Source organism: Spea bombifrons, chromosome 8 (assembly GCF_027358695.1).
Source record: "Spea bombifrons isolate aSpeBom1 chromosome 8, aSpeBom1.2.pri, whole genome shotgun sequence".
In the NCBI taxonomy this organism is placed as follows: domain Eukaryota; kingdom Metazoa; phylum Chordata; class Amphibia; order Anura; family Pelobatidae; genus Spea; species Spea bombifrons.
The window spans coordinates 34,961,991-34,989,307 of record NC_071094.1 but is presented as its reverse complement, the minus strand read 5'-3'; the positions used below and the strand labels follow the sequence as shown (position 1 = coordinate 34,989,307).

At 37.7% G+C, this 27,317-nt stretch overlaps 1 protein-coding gene across 2 annotated transcripts in view; it reads left to right on the top strand.

The window, feature by feature from the left end:
- The window catches only part of HTR2C (5-hydroxytryptamine receptor 2C), a 152,161-nt gene extending 133,334 nt beyond the window's left edge, over window positions 1-18,827 (top strand). For both annotated transcript variants that reach the window (XM_053472679.1, XM_053472678.1), the window contains 2 exons: window positions 13,515-13,715; window positions 17,667-18,827. In XM_053472679.1, the coding sequence (XP_053328654.1) occupies window positions 13,515-13,715; window positions 17,667-18,496 (1,031 nt within the window). In that variant the 3' untranslated portion in view covers window positions 18,497-18,827. The remainder of the gene's footprint in view (window positions 1-13,514; window positions 13,716-17,666) is intronic.
- Window positions 18,828-27,317: the final 8,490 nt, after the last annotated feature.

Below are 27,317 nucleotides of genomic sequence, written 5' to 3'. Positions count from 1 at the left end.
CCAAAATAAGAGCAGAGAAATTACTTCACAAATAATATTATTTGCTAAATTGTACAGTGACCCAGATAATAAACATAATAAAGCCACTGACCCATGAATGCATCGAGAGGTCCTTCATGAGCTACAAGACTGACTTGAAGGCAGATGTGGAGAAGAGGAAAGGGGCATCTTGTAAACAAACAATAAGTCCATAGGCTTCACTGCTTAGTTGTTTAAGGGTCTAAGGCAAGAAAGGTTTGTGGGGTCACTTTGTCTGTAGGAAGGGGCAAGCGGGCTCTCTCTTACCCTTGTGCTCTCTGCATGAGACAAGCAGAATGCTGGGATATTACATCATATAGCAGAATTGCGTGAGGGAAAGAAGCAGTAATCAGAGACACTGTGGAGACACTGTGTGGGACCTGGGGCAGAAGCTATGTTTGCCCCTGCTTAATGGTGGCTCTGGCTGGGTACAAGTAACAGATCTCCTTTTCACATCTCATGTCTATGATCTCTGAGCATGTAAACATACCTGAAAGCATGTTCCCGAGCTAAGTGTAAGGGTACAAGCATTGGGGCTAAATCTTTGTGCCTTACCCAGTCCATAATCCATCTCTACCAAAATTCTTATTTTAGAAAATTTGCATTATAGTTATTTTACATTCCCATCTTTTCTTTTAGTAAAAAAAAAAAGTCAATTATCTGATCACAAGTGATCCCAAGTTAGTACTTCCCTGTACAACCTGAACACTGTTCACCATTTAAGACAGTCCACGTAATAATTTGACAGGGTTTCTGATTTTCAGCTACATGTCAGAATTTGTTTCATGCTATTAAGCTCTGAGCTGGTTCCGTGATATGTTTTTATTTTTTTTTTCTCTGCCCTCGTAAAAGTTTGCCGCTGTGTAATACGTACAAAATGACCCTCAGGAAAATGCATTAGCGGAAGATAAATAGCAAATCGAATAATCTGTTGGCTTTTCATCTTTAAAAAGTCTCATGGATGCGATGAATTATTGGCCAGGCTGCACAATGGTCACCAAGGCTTTTGCATTGACAATAACAGACTCAGCTGGAGACGTATATTTGACACTTCGAAATCTTGCAAGGTTACAGAGTCAGGCAAAATTGAGGTCCCCGCAGTAAATTCTCAGGGAGAACGAGGCCCCTTATTATAATTGGAAATCAAAATTGTGTACAACAGATTTTATTTATGTACGACAACTATCAAAAGAGACTGTTTATGCTCGCAGCCACATTTTACTTTTATCGGCAACAGAAGACACATTATAAAAAACATCCTTTAAGTATTTTTCCACAAATAGGTGCGTAAAACCGAAACATACAATTTCCATACAGTTACACAATTATTGTGAATGCACATATTAAGGAACACACTTTTAAATCTCCCAACGTGTAAAATGGCCAAAAAAGAAATGCTTTCGCTTTTAATGGTGGGGTTAAGGGTAGAGAATTAACCCAAATTTTTATGACTTTTACTTTACCAGTAAAGAGTGAGGCATTTTGGAGAATAAGAAATGTATTTTTATTACAAAATGTACTGTATAAACACATTTCTGCTCTTTTTATACATATTATTAGACTTGTACAAAAGCGATTCGCACAAATGTTTCATTTCGGTTTTGGCCCGGTCGTTTTCAGATAACAAATTTTGTTTCCTTGACTTCCAGTTTGGATGAAATTTAGAGGGTTTTTTCCATTAGAAAATGTCTTTTTTCTGGAGCTCCACTTCTCTTGTCTTTTCTTGTTCTTCTGTCTTCTTTGTTCGTCGGCTTCATTATCTGGGTACTTCCACAAAGGATGGAGCCTCTGCACACAACCTCCAAGATGGCAGAATATTTTAGATGGGAATGTGGAGAAAGAGAGGTGCAGAAATGCTTCTTTATCCGTGAAACTATCTGGAATATTCTGGCGTCTTGAAGAACTTCCACAAGAGGTCCGAGTCACGGCGCGCGCCAAAGGGACAGCCTCTCCCCGTTCCTTCAATTGGAGTAGAGGGTGTGCACCGAGGGTCTGCCTTTTTGCATTAGTACCTGATACCGAGGATATGCAATCGAAGAAAGGAGACAGAAGATCAAGAAAAGGCAAGAGGCAAAGAGGTGCTGCGGAAAAGGAGACAATGACAAGCAGAGAAGGTAGGGAGACATTGAGAAGAGAGTAGTGAGTGAGAGAGAGTGAATGAGAGTGTGAGAGCAACTAAATGCAAAAAACTCTCTGCTTCATTTTCTTTCATTTAATTGGGGGGTCCTAACTTGTTTTGAGACATTCGTACAAATTAATAAAATTTGTACAGATTCGAATGCACAAGTCTACACATTACCGTGACTTTTAAGGACGGAGACCACTGCCAACAATTAAACCCAGCAAACCCATTCTGAGCTCCTTGAAGGACATTAAGGGAGAAAAGAGGGACAGAATAATTTTAGCCCCAAATAAGAACTATCACTACTGCATAGAGAAACTACAATTTTGCAAGCAAGACGTTGCAGGCTGCAGGTTCCACTCCATTATGGTTTAAAAGAACAGTTGTATAATTTAGCACGGAAACACTCTGCAGAGCACCATCACTCCTGTCAGTGTGATGGTATGTTACGCGTTCCCTTGCGGGATATGGGCGGGACATATGCTTTTGTTAAGGGGGAGGGGAGTGGGGCGCTCCTCAACGACACTCGTCGTCCCAGAGTTTCCTCTCGGTGACCCGAAAAAGCAGTGCTTTACCGAAAGTCTCTGGGCAAAACCCGGATGTTTGGGGGTTTCTGAAAGTTAAATTGTGATACACTGCTCATTTCACTGAAACAAAAACGTTAGCAGAGCACAAAGTACGATATTTTATGCAAACCATTCACTAGTTACAGTAAGCAATAGCTTAAATTATATATAAGTGAAAATAAAAATTAAACACATCGATTTCTTGCTTGGAACTAAATGAAAACAGAAAACATCATCATACAAAGTTTTACTTATTTATTTCTTTAATAATATGGTACCCAGTGGAGTCTGGTATTTAATTCCGCATTTAAAAACTGCACAGAGTGATGCGTTACTATTCCTGTGCAGCAGCAAATTCAGCGCTGGTCCAAAGGGACCCTTAAAAGTATCATTACAGATCATCATTCTGTATTTTACATCAGAATTGTTTTGTATTTTCCAAAAATTGTCATACATTTTTTTTCTTTTCTTAACTATTCAATGTGTACAGTTTGTATTTTTCATGTAATGGCATATACTGCATTCGGCCAGACATTCAGTGGCGTCGGCAGGGGGGGGGCAGAGAGGGCCATAGAAGTTAGAAGGGGGTTAGAGAGTGAAAAGAGGTAGATAGGAAGTGAGAAGAGGTAGATAGGGATAGATTGGGAGGGAGAGAGGGGGTAGATAGGATAGATTGGGAGGGAGAGGGGTAGGATAGATTGAGAGGGAGAGGGGTAGGATAGATTGAGAGGGAGAGGGGTAGGATAGATTGGGAGGGAGAGGGGGTAGATAGGATAGATTGGGAGGGAGAGGGGATAGATAGGATAGATTGGGAGGGAGAGGGGATAGATAGGATAGATTGGGAGGGAGAGGGGATAGATTGGGAGGGAGAGGGGATAGATAGGATAGATAGGGAGGGAGATGGAGATATTAACATATATTGGCAGCAGGGGCTAATATTAATATTTATTGGCAGCAGGGTCTAGTATTTATATTCATATTGGCAGCAGGGTCTAGTATTTATATATATATTGGCAGCAGGGGCTAATATTAATATATATTGGCAGCAGGGGCTAATTTTATATATATTGGCTGCAGGGACTAATAATATATATTGGCAGTAGGGGCTAATATTAATATATACTGGTAGCAGGGTCAAATATTAATATATATCGGCAGCAGGGTATAATTTTTATGTATATCGGCAGCAGGGTATAATATAAGTATATATCCGCAACAGGGGCTAATATCAATATATATCCGCAGCAGGGGTTAATATTAATATATATCAGAAGCAGGGTGTAATATTTATATATATTGTCAGCAGGGGCTAATATTAAAGAATGAGAAATAACTGCCTAACGTGTGTGTGTGTGTATATATATATATATATATATATATATATATATATATATATATATATATATATAGTGTATATGTACCGTTTTATAATTGGCCCCCCTACTTTGGTCCCTGGCCCCCATGTGCCCACCCTAAATATGAAAGCTGGAGACGCCACTGCAGACATTTAATATGAAAATAATCACAGGTAATCCATACCGAAGTGGCTCTGCACCATTGCGTAATACTAGTCCCGGACTGGCCATTTGGCTAACATCACCACATAAGAGTGTAGCACCTTTTCAGGACAGTTGTGCCACCTATTGCTGCCAATCTCCATGAGTAAACTACACTTAATTAATGAATCTGCCTGCGTTACAATCTGTCATATTTCAAGTTAAAGAAATAATCATCTTGTCATAGTGATTTCTAATTAAAGTGAAAAACGTGATGTAGGGGTTTTTTTTTTTTTTTCTTACACATGTAATCTTTAAAACTATGCAGGTATTTTTATTCTTTCGTTAATTAAGGCTCTCCGGGTCTTTGATTGTTTTCGGTAAAAATGTTTTGCGTTGGCTAATATGAGCAATATATTGCTTAATTAATTGAACAGGTGTAGCAAGTAAAATTAGCAGCGATTATGCACTTAGTCTAATAGACTGTTAAAAAGAGCTGACCAGACACCTTGCACCCTAAAGGTGTCTAGGTATGTTGTGATTTTCAATGTGCTTCTTACAATATGTACATTTTCTTTCCTATTAAAATGTAGGGAATATTTGCCCTACATCTATTTGAAAGTGGAATGTATTCATCCAGTAGAGCGTTTGTGAGGTTAGGCACTGATGTTGGATGAGAAGGCCCGGCTCGCAATCTCTGTTCCAGTTCATCCCAAAGGTGTTTGATGGGGTTGAGGTCAGGGCTCTGTGCGGCAGGTCAAGGTCTTCCATTCCAAACTCATCCAAACTCATCCAACCATGCTTTGTGCTCTGGGGCGCAGTCATGCTGGAATAGAAAAGGGCCTTCACCAAACTGTTCCCAGAAAGTTGGAAGCATAGCATTGTCCAAAATGTCTTGGTATGCTAAAGATAACATATCAAGGCAACTTTTTGGCTGGTAGAAGTAAACCCAAATAGCCCCAGCACCTGCCCTATCATTTAGGGCAATTGACATCACTTTTTTTCCTAGTGGGTTTCATTTGGTAAACTGAGAACCATTTCTTCGGACTTGCTCTAGAATATCATTTAACAGATAAGGTGTCTAGAACGGTACACGATACATTCCAACCTGTGATCTGTACACTTCCTCCATGCTTCAAGCACAGCATGCTTGCACTTCTCACCTTTAGGATACGATATATGAACAAGGGTTTTTATATAACAACGCAGAATGCTGTCCCTCCCTTCTGCCAGTGGTAATGAAGGTTTTTTCTACATTTTATTTATTTGTTTGGATTGGAACTAAGCAGCTGGATTTTGGAATATGTTCTTTGCATATGTACATTTTGTGCATATCCGAGAAATACATACAGAAGCCATTAGCAGCGCATGAGTCCATAGTGTCGTTTATAACTGCCCCACTTGGGCACAGAGAAGAGGTAAACCCCTCTCAGACCAGGGCCCCAGTGCATGCGAAAATATAAAATATTTAATTTATACTTTAATATGTTATGTCCTGTGAAATGTAAAAACTAAGCTAGAACACAGCAGGAGATGTTTAATTAGATGTCAGCATGAAATTCATAAATAGGGTAAATGGATGGAAATTAGTTGCTGTTTTTAAGGACCATTAAAGCTTTCTTATTTTAATTGAAAACCCCCAAAACAAGTAAAATATTTGCTCCGTTTTCCGTTGCTGCTATAATGCATTACGACATTTCCATAGAAACCTCATATTGAGCTTATTTATCTAATGTGGGGACTCTATTAATTTATTTCCTTTTCTGTTCTGTTTGTATGGGTTTACTGTCTTAGAAGTATAGAGTTTTTAATGTCCCTGGATTTTAATTTAAAAAATGTGGTCAATTTACCTAAATTGCCATGATTCTTGTTATTTTTCTCTGTATAGACTGTAATCTGTGTAAGTAGTATGTATAATACACTTTAAACGTAGCAGCTTTGTGATGGGGTGATGAAAAAGAATTGGTTGTCATGGTCAAACCTGGAAACTACCAAGGTCAGGCTACCCAAAGCTCTTCCCAGGAAAGTGGCTTTGCTAGGGGGTTTAGAGGGGGTTAGCCCAAGAGAGACTTGGCTAGAAAGATGAGTGGCCGTGGCTAAATGCCTCTCCTACAGCCTGGAAAAAGAGACAAGTGACCTGAAGACCTGGAGACCCAGGGAAGCAGAACTTCACCTGGAGACTCTGAGTCAAACTTAAGGGTTCCCAAGTATGTTATGGTAAAATGTCACATGTCATGTTAAAGCATTATTGACATTTGCATAGTCTACAGATGTTCAAATGTCCTTTAGCTGTTCTATAAAACATTTTTATCTCACTTATGAATAAGATTTTTCATTGACTGATTCTGCTCCAATACTCATTAAGACTCTAAACGAAATGAAAGGTCTTGCGTTACAATGTGTCACAGATATTATTTTGTAACGTCAATAAGACGTATAAAAAATATAAGAATTGATTTCATCATTAAAGTAGAGAGCATGGTTGAAGATGCATCGACCTGTTTTATGGAATCTAGACACAAGTTAAAGAGTAGGACAAATTGATTTTTTGATCATATAATAATTATGTTGCATTTCATGTCAAAGAGAATAACAAGTTTAAAATAAAAATGTTTTAAAGTGGACCTGTGATACAAAAAGTGTGAATGTCAGGGTCCACAAGTTTGGACACAATATACATCTATTGATCTAGTAAAATGCCAGCCGTTACACAAAAATAGGCAAAAAATAGTGCTTACAAGGGCCAAAGAGGGGCGGTTTTCTTTTAAGTTGTAACTGGATGAGCAAAAACACATTTTCTGTTGTTCCAATACACATCATTTTATATGTTAGGGTTATAGAACCCTGTGATTTACTAAAATGAACAAACATTCTGAGCTTCTTCATGAGAGGGGCAGCGGGGGTGGGGGGTGGAGTTGGACAGGGCTGTCCCTAAACCCATTGAAAACAATGCATTTTGACCCCGTACATGTACGGACTTTGTCATTAAGGGGTTAATTCATCTCACTGTTTTTGATCTATATCTAACAAACACCTCAATTGCTACATTGTTAAATCTCAATGATGTCCTCAATTTACTTTTTTTTCCTTTTCTTATATGTAATCTATATAGGCAAACGATAAAGAGGCTTAAAGGAGGTTCACTGAATCAATACATGGATTCTGTCACAACCACTTAGTTTTTCTGAAGTCAAATATACCGAGAGCAGTGTTGTTGTCATGGTTGATCGAGCAGAGTAGCCCTGACACTCTTGTTAAACCTGATTAGCGCATACTGTATATATATATATATATATAGTTAAGTCAGACGTATAAGCTGAGTACAAGGCAAAGATGATCACTTACAATTTTGTGAAAGCAGCACGGAGACAAAAGCAAACAAGTATATATATTTTACCCATAAAACTGTAACAAAGAGAGGCATTTAAAGCATGTTTGTTTACTCCAAAGGGTTTACACAGACTGCTGCTAATAAAATGTTATTTCTCCAATTTATTTTAATAGAATGATTTGATCTTAAGTTGACCCACTAAGAGGTAGTCCAGAAATTCCAGAGCTCGATATATCCTATAAAATGAATGTAGAAACTGATGGAGTGCTGGAAAGGTGGGACAAACATTCTAATATCCTCTTGGCTAATGCAAGAATTCTGGAACATAATCGGAGTCTTGTTTATACGAACAACCTCTTCACCGCTAAAACATAACACCGCGTTTCACTACTTAGACTCTTGGACCTCTCTGCAGCCTTTGACAGAGTTGCCCATCCCTTTCTCATACAAACCCTTCACGCTTGTGGCATCTGTGACACAACTCTTCATGGCTCAAATCTTACTTCTCTGACCGTACCTTTAGTGTCTCCTTTGCTGGAACTTGTTTTTCTCCCCTACCGCTATCTGTCGGTGTTCCCCAAGGTTAAGTTCTTGGGCCTCTACTCTTCTCCATTTACAACCTCTTCCCTTGGACAGCTCATATTTTCTTTTGGCTTCTAATATCACCTATACGTGGACAACATTTCTTCTGCTGACCTTTCACCCTCTCGTCTAACACGCCTCACCCACTGTCTTTCTGGATGCATGAATTGCATCATGGATGGCATTGCACATCTCCCGAATTTGGCCATTCATCCGGCTAAACTATTAATCTACTCCCTTGTGATGTCCCTTCTGGATTATTGCAACTCCTACTAACTGATCTCTCCCTCTCCTGCATTCAGCGCTCCAATCCGTACTCAACAGTGTAGTTAGACTAATCTTTCTCTGTCACCGTTCCTCATCTGCTGCTCTACTGTGTCAATGCCTCCATTGGCTTCCCATAGCCTCCAGAATCAAAATTAAGCATTTGACCTACAGAGCCCATCTCTGCACCCCTTACAGCTCTACCTTCATATCCCCTAACCACCCTCTTTGTTCCTCTAATGAACTGCTTCTACTCTTCTACCATCATTACCTCTTCTCACTCATGTGTTTAAAATCATGTCATATTAAATTTATTTTTCCTTAATTTGATTTCATATGGTTTTAATTTCTGTTTTTTTTTAATTAAACTGCCCACCACATCAAGGGTATATAATTGAACTGCTTTGCTACAAACATCACAATTTTAAAGGGCCGCTTCAGCCATCATATGCACTTTAATGCACTGTAATCCTCCAAATGCGTTTGCCCCTTTCCCCACACACTAGTTAAATGTCTGTTTAAACCCTAGTGTACCATTCATTTCAGTAGACCCATTTTCTGCCACTGATTGGCTGCTTAGGATGTCAATCAGCGACAAGAGAGCAGCATTGATTTCAATGGAATTCGTTTGCTGCCACTGATAGACAGCTTTAAGCAGCCAATCAGGGGCTACAAATATCAGACCATGGTGGAGAAATAAAGATTCTGTGTTACGCAAGTGCTTTGTTTTTCATTTTCTTTGTTTTGTATTGGAAGAATGTATATTAGCGTACTCGCAGAGTGAAGTACAATACACTCTGAAAGCAGACTTCAAAAGAAAACATACCTGGGCTTATTCCAAGACACTTGAAATTGTTACATTTGTAGTATGCAGTTCAATTAAATTCCCTTGATGGGGTTATTATAATTGACAGCGATACTATTTGGCATAACGCCCACAAACCTATTAAATCGCTATTAATTAACCATATTGGGGGAAATACGTATTCAAACCCAGTAAACCATGTTTTATGATTGAACCTTTAAATGCTGGAATATAATTCATTAGTAAGAAAAATGAAATCATGGATACCCCTGTATTAGAGAAATGTCAGTAATTAGTATAATTACATCTTTTTCACATTACTGTTTTAGCAAATGAGGCTTTTTTTTCTAAAGAATCTTAACACATTTTGATTATACCCAGACATAGAAATTAACGAGGATCTCTATACATTTTTTATACAGCTAGTTTAACTGATTTGAATTTAATTTGTCGATAACTTTTATCTCAATGGCTGCACAGAGGCTTGCTTTGATCTTGTTAGACTTCATGGGTTTAGACTTCAGCACTAGCTGAGCTGTGATTATGAGATAGACTCGCTAAATGTGTACACAGGTTATTGGATTTGCACCTGGGAGTGTGTTATCTGTTTTAACAGCGAATGCCTAGTTTTAAGATGGGATATTGAATGAGCCCAACGTATCTAAAGTAGTAAAGGGTGTCAGCAACATCAGCATTCTGTGTGTTGTTTGTATGGACAGTATCTACATAGTTCTTCTTGTTATACACATTATTTATGGATATACCACATTATATTCATCTGTCTAATGGCTTGGCGTGGTACCCTGCCCTATGCCCAGTCTAAACATTGCTCTATGACGATATTATAAACACTCGAATATGTTCTCAATTTCACGTCAATATAGTACGTTAGCATCAACATATTAATTTGGATTTATTGGCAACTACATTTATTAAAAATAACAAGGAAATAAAAATGCATGTTTACGTAAAATGAGGAGAAATAAAGTCTAATACATTAAAAATGTAAATGTGCTTTTGAAACAGACCCATTTGATTCTCTATTTTTATATTCAAGACCAGTATTTTAGAGTTACCTGGCTATAGTCAACATGTCTGTCACTTATCTGCCCAATTAGCATTCTGCCAATGACTGTTATCCTCTTATGTCTTCTCATTCATTTACCCTTCATTTTGATAAAGTGAATTAAAATGTCCATCTTGGAGACAATCTGTATAGAATGGTTTTAAGCAAGACTTCTGTCAAGGGGCGCTTGAAATTCACGATCTCGTGTAGCTCGATAGAAACAGATAAAAAATAAAATATAGTGTAGTACAGTAACGCTATTATGGAAGCCCAGGGCTATACTTCAATGGTTACACTCACAATGTGTATGACCTTTAAAGCCTCCAGAGTCAACTCCTTGGTGTGTGTGTCAATCCATCCATATCATGAAACATATAAAACAGAAATCTACCATAGGGTGATATCTTTCTATATAGATGTACACGCAATGGTGGGATGCACTCACATTTAAGCAGATGTCTCGGGCTTATCTGTTGTATATCCTGGAGTTGTGCTGATGTTGGCTGCAGCTCTGGATCTGGATCCTGATGAACTTCAAGGTCTTTGAATCTTAGTGAGATGAATCCTCTGGGTTCCAATGGCAGTGTTGAAAAAACTTTTTAAAGTGCAGGTGCAAGTAATGATTCAAATCTGGTAGTGCTCGATGGACAATAGGTATTCAGTGTGTGTTATGTGCAATTCATGATTACTGGAAAGATAATGTATAAAGCATGATTGAAAAGGATATATAAGTAAATAAATAATTTATTTTGGGACTATTCCCTTAGATGCTAAAAGAATGATTACAACTCCTCAGTACAAAAAATAAATAAATGTGCTAAAAAAGTGAATCTTTAAAAAGTCAAGTAAAAATCCATAAAAACGATTAAAAATAGATATGGAATCAAATGTCCTGTAAGTATAAAGGTCCTCTACGCGTTTCGCCAATATCTCGTGGCTTCCTCAGGAGGTATGTGCGTCTGTCCGTGAAGTCCTTCTTTATATGCTCCCCCGGATAGCACGTTCGTAGAATTTTAGTTCCGTGCGTCTACTCGGAACCCGGAGATCGAGGATGTCGCGTCATCATGCGTCTCATCGTGTCTCCTATGTCTGGTGCAGTTCGAATTCACATCTTTCTCCTAGAATGGTTTTAATACAACCAGAGGATTTGCGTTTGGCATATTTTCATAAACCAGCTTTCACAGCTGGGAAGCTCCCTTTTTTCATCTGACTTTCCTCGTCGGAATAATACGAAATGAAACCTCCGCGCTACGGAGAGGCTGATATTGTTATACAATATGTCACTGGACCAGTCTCAATCCGAAGGATTTACTGATTAGACTGTGTAATTTTAAATCTTTTAATCTCCAGTTTAGAAAAAAAAAGCGATGGTAGAATATTCCCTATTGAATTATTTACTCAATTTTCTGCTTCTATTCGTTTAAGTTACTAATGTTTCTAAACGTCTATTTTATTTTAGACATCTATATTGCATTTTTACAGACACTTATTTTAGATCTGTCTCCTAAAGACATTAGGTAAAGACATTTACCAAAGCATAAAACAGTCTGAGCATTGTGTTAACATAATACAAACTGGTCATCTTCGTTTTAAAATATTTAATAGTCACAATCTGGAAATTTCATTACTTTACATTACGGCTGGACACTTCCTAATGATAAAAATGTAATGAATGATAAAATGAATGATAAAAAGAACTAGTGAATTATTTTGAAGACTACCCATTAGACCTGAATTCAGGCCCAGACTGGCCATCTGGCACATAAGGCAAATGCCCGGTGGGCCGGTGGCAGACACTACCACACACTGGCGTGTGACCAGTGGCTGAACATGGCCGGCCGCATGTTATATAAGCATAAAAGTGTAGGATGCAGCCACACGTATCCAGCCGTCAGCTGCTACTATGTCATCGACATTGCCAGACTGGCCCTGCCATATGGCCACACAGGCGAATGCCAGGTGAGCCGATGCCTGACGGAGCTTACCTGTATTTGCTCGAGGGGCCAGTGAACTCCTTTAGCTTGTAGCACTACTCTGCAAGATCTTTTGTAGATAACAAGAAAGTGGCTATGATTTATTTATATGTCACTGGACATAAAATGGGAACATTACCAATATCAGATTAAGAATCCGTTTTCATAAATATTGTGTGGTTTTCTAAAAAAAAAAAAGTTCTAGATTTTGCAAAACAGAATGTTTCGGTAGCTGCACACTAGCCATTTGTACTGAATGTCTTCTCGCTCTGTTATTTTAGCCCAATCTCCTGGATAAATAACCTGAGTAGTTATCATACAGCCTTGTGGTAAAGAAGAGAATGGCTCATACTTAATCACCCAGCAGGACACCCTGACTAATGAAAGTCTGTAGAGGAACAGACTTCACTAGCATTGCCACAAACATAGGAACATAGAATTTGACAGCAAATAAGAAACATTCACCCCATATAGTCTGTCGATTATAGAATCAGGGAAAAGAAAAAATGTCGGTGCGCTAAACTAATCTCAGGCTCAAATAATACAAACGTGTAATACGAGGCCTACCAAACAGGTGTAAGCATGCTGCAAAAACAGTGTATTGGCTGTACAATGTATACAAAAAAAAAACTGTCTGCGCTTCTTACCCTAATAAAGTTGGCAACAAATATATAAACATAATATAAATGAGAGGTTTTGGTTATATGAATTGGCCAAAGCATAATTAAGCTCACCCGCCATGTCAAGGCACACTCTCAATAGGATTATAGAATCAGCTCAGTGTTTGAACAGGAACAATCCACCCAAAATATCACATAACAGACAACTATGGCCGCCTCCATGTTTGCAGATAAAGGAAGTTTATTGGCACAAAAGAGAAAAAATCAGATTTCATAACTACATTACTGTATACGGCATTGGATTTTATTCTCAATGAGAAAAATATTTTTTTCACCGTCTATCCACTATTGCTACACAGCCCAATATATTCATGTTTTATAGTTGTATTGTTTTATGTTGTGATTGTACGTATTTTTTTTTATTGTTGTTGAGGACGTTTTAGTTATAAAATAGTGAAAAGCTGCATATTTTCTATACCGGCTACATTTTCATCTTGTATGAGTTAATGATAAGCACAAATAAAAAAAAAATATTATGTTTGTATCTCTGGGTGAGCTAGTACATGATTAGATTGGATGCCGGAAGGAAAATACAGGGTGATAAATAATATGATTCATGGTTTTGAATAAGTACCATGATAACGATTGTTTTATTTTTTTCTCCATTGCAGATTACGCTTGGCCTTTGCCACAGAAACTATGTCCTATATGGATTTCATTGGATGTACTGTTTTCTACTGCATCTATTATGCATCTTTGTGCAATCTCTCTCGATCGGTATGTAGCAATACGAAACCCCATAGAGCACAGCCGCTTCAACTCCCGCACGAAAGCTATGATGAAAATTGCTGCTGTTTGGACTATATCAATGGGTAAGCGAGAAGTACGGTCCTTGGCTGTCACCTTACAGTTCATTCTCAATCCTAATTCTTAATTCATTAACCTGCAAGGTGTTTCTCTCTCCACAGGACATTGAGAAAAGGGTTGCAACCCTAAAACATGAAAAATGCACTAATAAATTTGGTAACACTAGATGACTGTGATGATTGACAGTGACGGGGCGGCCAGGGCTAACGGGCGCCTGATGATGTAACGGCGGCCGGCGGATGTATATGCATGTGCGGCTGAGTATATTCATCCGCCGGCAGAGCATTACGGTACCTGATCTGCTGCTCCAGTGTGTTGCCCATTGGGCATTTGCCTGGTGTTCCAGATGTCCAGTCCGAGTCTGACCGTAGTCATTAAATATTAATATTGAAAATGATAATTTTCTACAAAAAACAGCAGCTCATAAAACATAATTTAGGAAATCCTGAGTTTAAGTGACAGGGACATATATACTGTAGATAAAATACCATTGCTGTCCACCTAATATAAACCCTACATGTAGTTTTGTTGTAAATGCATTAAGAACCTTGATCCCATACTAAAAAGTATTAAAAATTAGCAGTTCCTCCTGTTATAACCTATTGTTTCTGCTTAGAAATAAAGTACATTTGTAGCAAAACAGTCATTATAATCGGAACAACACTGGACATGGAATTTCCCATCTAACAGTATTTGTATATAGATGAGTACTTAAAAATAGATTCTTAAATCCTTGATACACAACTAACGACAATATAATGACAAGACTAATGATGTGTGAACTGTCCTCGAGAATAGGATTTGGCTGCTTTGAAAACAAGATGGGCTGAAGTTTATTTTGCTAAACAGGAGGCTGGTTTCACTGTTTCTTAAGTGTTTTAGCAAATATAAAAAAAGGAAAAACAAATATCACAAGACTACTAGTGACAATCTATGTATCGCTTCATTCTTTTTTTCATCATTTTGCTTTACTGAATCTATATATTTTGCAAATGTATTTGCTGAAACCGGAAGAATTTGGTTTGTTGCTTGAGAGTTATCTAAATGCTTCTCTTTTCCTGCCAGAGTGCATGAGAGTGTGGAAAAAGGTGAATGAGAGTGTGAGAGAGTGTGAGAGAGCATGAGAAGGTATGAGAGAGTGAATAAAGGTGAGTGATAATCGATTTCATTTCCAGATGGAAAACTCCCTCCAAATTTCATTCGTACCGAAAGGGTCCGAGAACGAATGGACCAAAAATGAAACGGAAAATGTGCCCGAATTGTTTTTGTTCCATTTGCACAAGTCTACTAAATACATGGTTTCTGCTTTTATTGCTTCCTAAGCACAGTAAAGCAAGAGCCATAAATAGATGAAAACCAATTCTCACAATAAACCACAAAATTGCTTAATGCTTTATAAATGTATGCTTTATAAAAGTTGAGTGGTGTCCCCCTTGCAAATGCATAGGGAATTCTGCAGAATCCCCCTATATCTATTTTCGCCTTTGACCTCCCCCAAAGCTATTTTCCATGCAGGAGATGTATACGGTAATACGGCATATCCTGTCACATTATATACTTACCACCAGTCAACTGTAGGGCTGGCTTGGTTAACCCTTTCCATGGCATTCTTAGACCATGGAGGAGCTGCATCTTAGATAGGTACTAAGTTAATTTTATTCATTTGTAAAGAATTCACGTTAAAGTACTTTAATATACATTCTGGGGTGCACGGACAGTAAACTGTAATTTCTGTAATTAGTAGAAATTGGCAAAATACTCAATTATTTCTTAATTTTACAGAAACAGATTGTAGGGGTCAACTTCCACTTATTTGGTTTATGGAACTATTCAAACTTTTATAAAACGTACCTCTACTTCACACCCTGAAGAGCACATAGGACTATGCCTGTACCTAGGTATATTCCACTTTAAAGTAAACCGATGTGCCTTTGTTTCAAAGAAAAACAAATCTCATTATGATTTCCTATTTAAAAGTTGGCTGCTTAAGTACACTATGAATTATATTTACTAACACATAGTAATATTTTACTTTTTGGGTACACAGACAACAAAATAATTTAAATTCTGGCCATACAGAAGACACTCAGAGCTAATTGTTACTGAGCCAGTCTGAATGATAATCAATTTCAAATTGACCCAGGACACGAGGAAGCTAATTGTTTCTTGCTTGGCGAGAGTTCTCATTTATTTTACTTTCCTAGGTTTTGATTGCAAGTTTGCGGTTCTGTTGTAAAGTTTATCGCTTTATCTTCTTAATGCAGTTGGAATTCTACCATAGATTTATTGAATCTGCAGCTGCCATATATCACGCACGGCTCTAGAGGAAACCACTTGTGCGCCATACAATTAAAATAGACTAAAACCAAGAATTTTAAGTCTTTGAGAATAGTTTTGCTGCTGGTGATATAGAGCGGATCTATGCCTTATGAGTGGGGGGCTGTAATCTTTACTAATCAAAAGCAAAAATGAACTTCAAGATCCAAAGGCTCGGGAAGTGTCACAGGGATGTTCTTGGATAAAAGACCCTTGAGCATGATATTCTCATGAAACTCAGATTTTAGGAGCTATAAGGCAGATAGATGTTAGTATGACTACCTATGTTCTTTACACAATTTTACAGCAAAGCAGGGATCAGCACACACCCAGCAAATGATGATATGTTGGTTTCATATCTAGCATGTAACAAAGTATGACAAATTATACATTATACCTGCAGTTAACGAGGCAGACATGCCTTTTCAAGGAGCCCAGAAGGTTTGTTGTTATGGACATATCATGTTCTACAGCCCTATCAATCCAAGAATGTGTCTAGAAATAAATATATTTATAAATCAAACTGTGAAATAAAATATATTATTCTTCTTCTCAGTGCCTTCCTCCGGTAAAGCACAAGAAGCAACTATTTGTACAACTAGCTATAAAGAGGTCAAAAAAGACCCAGTGGTAAAGCCCTGTCCGTTAGTCAACAGTGCTTATTATTATTATTCTTGTCGAATCACTCCAGTTTATTTGTAGAGAGATTCCTTAGCTTGAAAATCAACAGCTAAAACAGCAAAACAGATATAGCTGGAATGCACCTTATTTGTAAGGAACTATTTATTATTATTATTATTATTATTATTATTTAGTTGCACATACTGTTGTCATGTAATGCTGTCAGTTGAGTCAAGATGAGATGCTGTTGAATGTGCAAGTTGGCATCAATCAATATGCAATTTGGACAATTGGTCCATATGCTACAATTAATATGTACCTTCAGCTTAGGTTTCATTTCATGGATACATTCCTGTAAGGATGAGTTCAGTTAAGCTGGGTTTGCAATGGCAAATTCGCTCAAATTGGGCAAAATATCTACTTCGCATATTCACAAATGCAAACTCGACAAGGAACTGTGGTTCAATTTGACTTTATTCAATTCAATTTATTCCAAAGTCCCGATACAATAAAAAGAAGTTGTGAAGATTGACTAGGCAGCTACCTTGGCTGATGAACCTACTTCACAAACTCCACTGACAGACCGAAGAATCAAATGGACACCAGTAGAGTTTGACTTACGATCCATACCAGTTTTGTCCACTTCAACAGCAACTTGCCAGAACTCAAATGGAGACTCAGAGTGCCAATGTTGACAGCACCAGTATGAGTTTTCATGAACAGACAAATTGTTTAGTTTGCTTAGTAAAGTGTTGACAAGTAGCTTAGAGGTAAATCCAACTTCTGTACAAATGACTTTAGTAAATAGGCCCCATAGGTATATTAGCCATTTCATATTTAATATAAAGAAATTATAATATGGTGACATCATACGCAATTAAATAATTACAAATACACCTTTTAATGAATATATAGTTTTAAGAATTGTCCAGCAAAATGAGTATAGTAGAAGTATTTCTTTTTACGAATATATTTAGAATGTAAATTTATTTTAATTTTATCGCTCTTTTTTTTTCTAGGTATTTCAATGCCTATTCCTGTGATCGGCCTCCAAGATGATTCCAGAGTATTTGTAAATGGAAGTTGCGTATTAAACGATGATAATTTTGTACTACTTGGATCTTTTGTGGCGTTTTTTATCCCGCTCATTATTATGGTGTTTACTTACTGCCTGACTATCCAGGTGCTCCAGAAGCAAGCCACCGTATTCATGTACGAAGAAGTGCCAAAGCAAAGGCGAAGTAGCGCTAGCGGCCTCAAGAAGGACAGCAACACTGAAAATATTTCAATGATCCAGAATCACGAGGCATCCTCCCACCTAAACTCCCCTATCAATAAAGAGGCGGCTCTGTTCCGTAAAGGGACCATGCAGTCTATAAACAATGAGCGTAGAGCCTCAAAAGTCCTTGGGATTGTCTTCTTCTTGTTTCTCATTATGTGGTGTCCTTTCTTCATCACAAACATTATGGCTGTATTATGTAAAGAGACATGTGACAAAGACCTTATGGTAGAACTTTTGAATGTGTTTGTCTGGGTCGGATATGTTTCTTCAGGGATCAACCCTTTGGTCTATACACTTTTTAACAGAACATATCGCAGAGCCTTTTCCAATTACATCCGCTGTCAGTATAACAACAGCAGAAAAACGATCTTGCAACAGAATCAGTGCCATCATAATGCTGCACCAACAGCAATGTACGGAAAGGACCTTAATCTGAACAGCTTCCGAAACGGCAATGAACTAACCAGCATGGATATGGACGAGACAGAAGAAGCAATTGAAATGCAGCCGGGGACTTCAGAATTATCAATAAACAGTTCTAATGTTGAAAGAGTGAGCAGTGTTTAAAAAAAAAGGCCAAATGGGCCTTTTGAAACCCTAGGCCGAGTACGAAATAAATAAGTTATGTCAAAAAATAATGTAAATATTTATCAGAACAAAGACATTTTATATGACATCTCAGCAGTCCATTGCTTAAAATAATATTGTTAAGAAAATATTTCTTGTTGTAATAGACAAAGTAGAGATTATTTTGGTAACAAAATGGACGGAATGTTTAGCTTTCTCTTCAAATGCATGACGTGCTGCTCTGATTACATCATCGGGTGATGTTTGAAAGACACCGAAATGTTGCAACTATTCATAAATTATATTGGTACATTAAAGCATATGAAATGAAGACTGTTACTTGAAATTGATGATATCCCCTGATTGGTTGGATTCCATGCATGCACAAGGAGGGGCAGAATCACCCACCCAGCACCCATAGGTACAAAACCTACAGCCAACCCACACACTGCAATATACTGTATATATGTAGTTAGGTAATTGGAAAGTTTTGTGAGTGGGTGTGTTTTAGATAGGAATTTTAAAAAAAAACAAATGAGTGTGCGTATGAATTAAATTGGGTGGATTGTGAATGAAGCTGTGAGTGGTCAGAAGTATTTGTTTGTAAAAGCACCTGCTACACTACATTTATGATCAGTTTAATATGACAAGTAAACAAAGCATTTTCAAAGGGCTTTCTCTTTATAAGCTAGTTTGTAGTCATTTGCATTTTTTTAGGATGTATAGGTAGTTGTGGATTCTACATCAAGGTTGCACATTCAGACAAAGCATGCGCTTCATTTCAGGAAAGCTCTTGTCAATGGGATCCGACTGTTATTCTAATAAAAGGTTTTCTTTTATAGTGGGAACAATGCTCTGATCTCTCTCTCTCTTCTCTTTCTCCTCTCTCTCCCTTCTCTCTCTCCTCTCTCTCTCTCTCTCTCTCTCTCCCTTCTCTCTCTCCTCTCTCTTCTCGCTTTTTCCAGTCTTCAATGTAGGAAGTGCTTTAAAAAAGAACTAAACAAATGTAGAAAGTTGGGTCTTTTATAAAATCAGCATCGAAAAAGATCTCTGGGGAAGTTTATGTAACTTTACATCTGTATGTTGGCAAAACTTCAACTAGTCACTGGTAAACATACGTTAAACCACATAGCCTGAACATTTTATAAACTTTTTTTTAGTCTCCTGTTGGGCTACAGATCATTAATTTTTCAACTGGTTTGTTTTTTTATAGAGCTTGCAAGAAATATTTTCAATGGTCCACTGCTAACACACTTCCTTCCCATAACATATAGTTTCTTATTTAAGTAATGTAGTGCATGATTCTCGTTCATTGTGGAGAGTTTGCAGAAGACTTTAACAGTGTAGCCCGTTACCATGAATTTTCCCCATGGCTTCGCAGTGGGAGCTGACCTTCAGACTGCCACTTGTGCTAAAAGAAGAAGAAGACGTCAGTGACCTTCCACTTCAGTGAAAAGTTGATGCTCCAGCTCTGTCTTTTTGGTCTCTTGACAAGTAGAGGAAGAACAACCCTTGGACATTTATTGTAACCCCTTCACCTTTTCCTCATCCCCTGGTGTCATTCCTGCGGTAAACCCACATATTTGAGCTCCTGGAACTGTTCAACATTTTACGGTTACTTTTCCTTCCATGTTCTGAGTCTTGTGTGAATATATGCTCAGTTGTTCGTGCTGTGCTGCTTCTTAGTACGGAGCTTACATATGTTTAGATGTACTGTTGTTATGATTATCTATACATACATTGAACCTTCATTGGTTATGTTGTTGGGGAGTGTGTTCTGCACTGTAAACATTCCTCAAGGATAACGAGCCTCACTCTAAGCAAAATCAAGCAAAAAAATGAGTTCCTAGGACCTGAAGAACCTCCTTCAAGTTCAGAAGATAAAGAAGTGAGACCTGGCTCTCCACAATGTCTTGGTTTTCTCCACTTGGTTAGACATGAAATACATATTTAGTGCACACAGATGTGGTTTCTGAAAGGAAATGAGAGTAAAATCTAGTTTTTAAATGTATTAATTTTTAATCGCTTGCATTTTTTCCTAATGGTAACAGGGTAGCCCAGCTATGGATCCCTTAGGTAACTGCTTCAGGCTGAAGGTGCTAGGAAACCTTAGATATCCTTATAAAAATGAAATAATCCTGATCTTAAAATTTGAGGAAGCAACAGCCAGAGTGTGATATAGTATTGGTGCCTTCTACACAAACTGGAACAGATAAGTTCATCAGTAGTAACCTTTTACATGTACTTTTCCCTATTTTTAGTTTAATGTTTTTTCAAAAAGTATGCACTGGTAACTGTGGCAGATAGGTCCTGGAAGATTTCAGAATGTCCTGGTATTTTGGCCAAGGAGGCAAGGAAAGGGCGTGACTTTAAAAATGAAGACTTTAAACCCAGTGGCCACCATGGGCGTACAATAGTATAGTCCACCCTCGCGTTTACATTGGTGAAATACCTGTTCCTTTCACCTTAATACTGAGATACTATAGCTGGAGGTCTGTGATAGATCTGACCCTCTAGGGGGGTCAAAATGTGGTGTACTTCACTGGCTTGCTTCTGATATACCTGGTCATCTCACAAAGAGGTGATATATGTATCATTGTTTTAATTGGAATAATATTTTTTACCAATATGGACTTCAAAATGTCACTTAGTCCAAAGATAAATAGAAGTATTTTAGTTGAAGACGATGCTGTGTAAGCAATTGAATGGTGTGAGAAAAAAGATTTAAAGCGCCACAGGTCTCAGCCATCACTTGCTATCTAACATAATCAAATACAATGTTATTTATGTGTTTATGCGAATGTATTCATTGCACCACAGTGACACATGTCAGACCGCTTCTCGTATAATCTACACATATCCTCTAAGAGAAGAGAATCTGCAAATTAATAATAACAGTGTCTCCGGATCTCAAGGACCAAAGCAATCTGCCGACATTCACAGTTTTGAAGAAAGGACATATAACTGGGTGCACAATTATTTTTATGCTGTGGAGGGGGTAACATTTATTCAAATATATGGATGTACAAGAAATCCAATAATAACAGTTAGAAAGTAAAGTAAAGAACAACTTACAATGCTTAGCATTATTGATGTGTGAATTATATATATAAATATATATACAGTTGGGTCCAGAAATATTTGGACACTGACACTATTTTCATAATTTTGGCTCTGTATGCCACCACAATGGATTTATTATATGAAACGTTTAGGAATTGCAATCATTTTCATACACAGTCCCCTTATTTGAAGGGCTCAAATGTAATCATAAATAAAATTTTCATTTTTAATGTTTGGTTGAGAATCCTTTGCAGGCGATGCCTGCTTGAAGTCTGGAACACATGGACACCACCAAACGCTGGGTTTCCTCCTTTGTGGTGTTTTGCCAGGCCTTTACTGCAGCTGTTCTTGATTGTTGTTTGTGGGACTTTCTGCCTTAAGTTTTGTCCTCAGTAAGTGAAATGCATGATTTATTGGGTAGAGATCAGGTTCGGGGTCATGAGCCATTCTAAGCCCTCTCCATACTTTCTTCTTTCCATCATTCTGGTACAGGTTGATCTTAGTTTCATTTGCCCATAGAATGCTCTTCCAGAACTGGGCTACTTTTAATTGAAATATGCTTATTCTCATTGGAGAAGACAATAAGCTTTACGTCTACAATACAAGAAAATGTGAGCTAACCACTAGATACTTTGAGCCTAAAGTCTTATTACAGAGAAGGAGGTAATAAATATACTATTTGTACATTTCATCCAGAAATGATCAGTCTGTATGCAGTCCAGTTGGCACTTTGACATTAATAATATATATATAGTGATGTTATTACAAAACCAGAGCAATTGCGTATTCTGAGCTGGTACCGCATGACCTATTGCGATCAACACCATTGATTCTCCCTGATAAGTTAAACTCGTTTTTCTTGAGAATTTGTTCTGCTGAGGGCAGATTACATGCAATGTGTAAGTGGGTCAATAGATACCTTTTTAAAAACATTGCTCAGCAGTTAAATGACTAATATGCTTGCTAGTTTTGCATCCTAATTTTATGAACATGCAAGTAACCTCAAGTTTCTATCTTTACAATTTGCAAATAAAGTTCAGAAAAGTTCCAAAGTTTTAATAACACCTCCGATAGTAGATCCCCAACCTGACGTTTTTGGGGTTTTAGCTTATTTCTTTTATTACAGGGACAAATTAAATCTCCATTCACATAGGAGCAAATAACCCCAATTGAAAAAATCCAGGAACCTCATATACGCAAGTAACCCTTTATAGAACTCACCAGCAATGTGCAGACACAGTCCACCTAAAGGATGTAAGTCAATGCCTCCATTCCCTTTTTTTTTTATAAAGAGGGACCGAACTTTTTGTTTAAGAAGAGAAAACGATAGCTTAGGAGCTTAGTTGATAATTATTTGCGGTTTTGAAGATTCTAGGGGCTGTTTCTAAGAATCAAAAAGCAGCCTCCGACTGTGAGGCTAATCAAGGGATGCATATGCACCTAGGGGTTCTTGGTTCCTTCAAGTAAGATGCACCCATGGCCTCTTAAGACCATTTGAACCCCCTCCACAAGGTTGGAGGTAGGAAACATGACTTTGGAAGCATGGCCTTCATAGGGTTAATTTTCATTTTTATTCACATGGCATTGGGGAAAAGGGGTGTACCAAGTAACTCTCTCCCTGTGTTTTCAGGAGTCTCTGGATTTTTTCCTTTACTTTATTTATTGAATCAGGTTAGATATTGTTATCTTGACTGCAACTAGCCAGTAGTTTAGGGGTTAACAGATCTCCGAGTTGCTCAGTCAAGCTGATGTGAGTTGAGCTTAGTTGACAGTATATGGTGTTTTATTTTTCCATTGGAAATAAACCAAAACAAACATGAGTTTAAATAAGAAATACAGTATAATTAGTCACCAAATAAATCGATTGTAAAATCAGCTCTTGCATTCATTAGCGCACACAGATTATTTTTGAGCAGTAATTGAAAAAAACAATCTATTGTAGCCAATAACCTTTTTCTTCCATTAGTTAACCTTGAAAGATTATATGTATATTGAATATATGCATTTACACTAATAATCACTATTTCTTGAAAATCTATTGCATTTGTTAAGTCCAAAGCCAGTCCCATGACAAAGGAAACCGAGGAAGCTACTCAAACCACTGACCTGGCCTCCAGGTAGCCACGTCTTTCTATAACACTATTTAAGCTAAACATACGCTTTATGGGCAGGAAAACAAATCTTATAATAATAATAATCTTATAAATACTATCTAACAGCACATGATTAATATGCAAATGTAATCATTTCGGTGCCTGTAATGAAAGCTGTGCATTAATTTACCTTTTGGATCCCATGTCTCATAGAAGACTTTACTGGCTCTGCTTTTCAGAGGAGGAATAAGAAGATGGGGCTCTCCCTTGGTTGATGCCAGGGAGGGAAGGGGCTACATACCTCTTCCTGGAGTGCGACAGAAGAAACAAGAGATTCCTCCTTTCTTCACTGGCATGCCTAAACAGGACTTCTCTGGGTTTCAACTTAAATCACAAATGAGTAAAACAGTGATAATAATATGACATTGTAAACTTGAGATCAGGGTCCTCTTAACTCTTAAGTCTGTCAATTCTAGTTTTGCCACACCTTTTGAATGTATGGACTGTAATTGGCGCTGTGTAAATTGTTGGCGCTATATAAATAACAATAATAATAATATTAATTATCTGATGCTGCTGTAACACCTTTGTATTTCAGATCTAGACCATCTAGATCTAGACCATTGTTATTTGGAACTACATTTTGAGATTCTCCTAACAAAGGGTTTGGAGTAAGGCGAGCTACTGGAGTGTTTTCATAGCTGAGTTAGTCTCACCCTCACTTTCTATTATGGCCACATCAGTTTTTGTGTGTCGGAAACATCTTCACTGAGAACAAAGTTTGATAGCTTGCTATATGTCTTGCTTAGAGTTGCCTCGGATCTTTCCAATCCAATGTTCCCCCTTCGAAATCTCCAAGCATAGCAAATCGCTAATGCTTCTGCTTGATAAACGTCTAGCCTTTCATTTTTCTATTAGCTATCCACAAATGCTTCATCACCGCAGTCCCAATGAATTTATCCACAAAAAAACAAGCATTGCTACGCAACTGTCATGATCTAAGAATTAAAAAATTACACATTTGTGGTTAGCAAAGCCCTACACAGGAAGCGTTACTGTACACCAAGCGAAAAAAATAGCTTCTTATACTTCATTTATTGTTACATATTTTGTTTTGTCTTGATAGCGACAGAAGGATTTAGCATTTTCTCTCTTGGCAAGAAATAATCATTTGTCAGACATAATTCTGCAATTACCGAGGAACATTCCCTGCATTGACTGCCAAATTGAAGCTTCGCTATTGGTCAGACTGTATAATGTATTGTCTTGCAAACTGTTCTGTAAGACATTCGTCAATTTCTTTTGTCACACGTATTACTGAACGTGATTTTAATGGCATGACAAAGTTACATTTAAATTTACAAAGTGCACCACTATATTTACAAAGAACATAAAAATATCTGTAATAACCATCAATCATGGGTGTTTCTTTATGAAGTATTTGTGGAGCACTTCAATTCATGCGTATGCCGGTAAAATAGATGGCTGAATCTTGGACCGGAAGATGGTCCATTAGCATGTAGTTTAAGAGTCTTCATAGTTTTTACTATAATTAAATAAATTAGTTAAAAAGTTATGGGCTGTTTTATATTTTTTATGCTAAAAGCTGAGGAGAAGACAGTTCACATTGAAGTCACCTCAAGTCTTCTTTATCCACCATTACAAAGGTTACAAGAATGTGAAGCAGCCTAATAGGGAGTGATAATCCTCAAAATCCAGAGCGGAAACGGAAGATAGCTGCTCCTATTGTATATTTATCTGGTGGGTTTCTAACATGTATCTACTGATTTGTTAGTTACATGATTGGTGAGGTTAAAAAAAGGCAGATGCTCATCAAGTCCAACCTAAGCTAATACTAATACTAAGGCAAACAAAAAATATCTGGAGGCAAACAAAAACCTACGCTAACACACACACACACACACGCAGAAATCCAGACACACAAATCCAGACAGACTCTGTCTTCAGCTTCCAGCTGCACCTTTCCCATGGGGTCACACAACATAACGTTAGGTGACCCCACTAGGGACGTACCTCTTTATCGGTACTTGTGACGCTCAGTAGGAGAAATCTTGGGGAAGCATTTAAGGGCTGGTTCTGAGTATTCCGCATGGGTGCAGACAGCAAGAGATGTGTTTGGTTAAATGCATCTCCTTCAAACCAAAGACCTGGCAGTGGGGAGAGAGCAAATGCATGAAGGTGGATTCAGCACAATCCCTTCATGCATTTTCAAGGGGCACGCTAAAATGTATTGGGGACACTTGCCTACCATATGCTTTAAAGAGTATACAATGGCTGGATTATCTCTTTAACACTCTTAAATTATTTATACAGAGCTAGAAATGCATTTTCATGTATACCGGAATTACCATGTTATCAGATAGAAAGCACAATATGATAGATCAGTTACACAGGTTGCTTTCTTGGTAACGTAATAGTTAAAACGCAGGAAGAGTCTTCTGGAAAGAAAGCAGTTAAGACTGCATATATTACTTGAAGATAAAACGAGAAGTTTTAGCATGAGCCCATCTGGTTTCACCAGATGCACTTAACAAATTTCCTGGACTTGCTGAGGCAAACCTAATTTCTTCAATCATATGGAGACAGTCCAATCTCCCTCTTTGCAGGCTACGCTGTATCGTCTTCCTTGGGAAAAAAAAAAAAGAAGAAGAATCAATTCTTTTTAACTAATTGCCCTTTTATAGCTCATTTATTAGGAGGGTAAAGTGTTGATTTCTGGCGATGTAAGGACTGAATTCTCAGCAGATGGTGAATAATAATTTTTATGGCTACCACACCATTGCATCAAAACAAAAGTATAATATTATGATCTGCAGAATATACATTATCCTGAAATTATACATCTGCATCATGATACATGGAGCATAATAATTGTTTTTTGCAATGTCATTTATGTTTAACTTTGCTTTATGTTAATGACCCAAAGCCCAACTGTGAGCATCATACCACAAAATTTTACAGGGAAGACATTTTATGAGGATATAACCAGGACAGTGAATATGTTTACAGTGCTCACCTGCAGTATTACATTGAAATATTGCAAATAACATATAGTTACTGCGACGGAAGGAGCTACTGTTATTATATTATAAAGCACAAGCAGATTCGGTAACAATATGAGAGGGAAATACTAAGTTAACAACAGAGTTATGGATCATAGTTGTATTTACTACTAGGCCTACTATACTTTCTTAACCCCTTAATGACAAAGCCCATACATGTACGGGCTCAAAATGCATTGTTTTCAATGGGTTTAGGGACCGCCCATTGTCCTTAAGGGGTTAAAACATTTTTTTTTTTGTTCCAATACTTCCTTTAACTTTCGACCTGGAGGCCGACATTGTTGTCAGTCATGTGATACTGAGGTGGTTCTTTATAGCAATGCTAATGAATTCCTTCCTTGTTAGACTTTCATTAGTTAGAGACTCAGACTGACTCAGAATGTGATTAAGACTGAGCCATTCCATTGTTTGCTACAGGAAGTATGATAAGGTCAGTGCTTGAAGTGGAACCAGACAATTTCTCTTATGAAAATCTTGGCTGTCTCTGGAGCAAAAGGAAGTTGAGTGAGGGCTATAAAATCTGCCATCTTTGTCAACCTATCAACAACTACCATTGTGGTGTTATATCCATTAGATATTGGT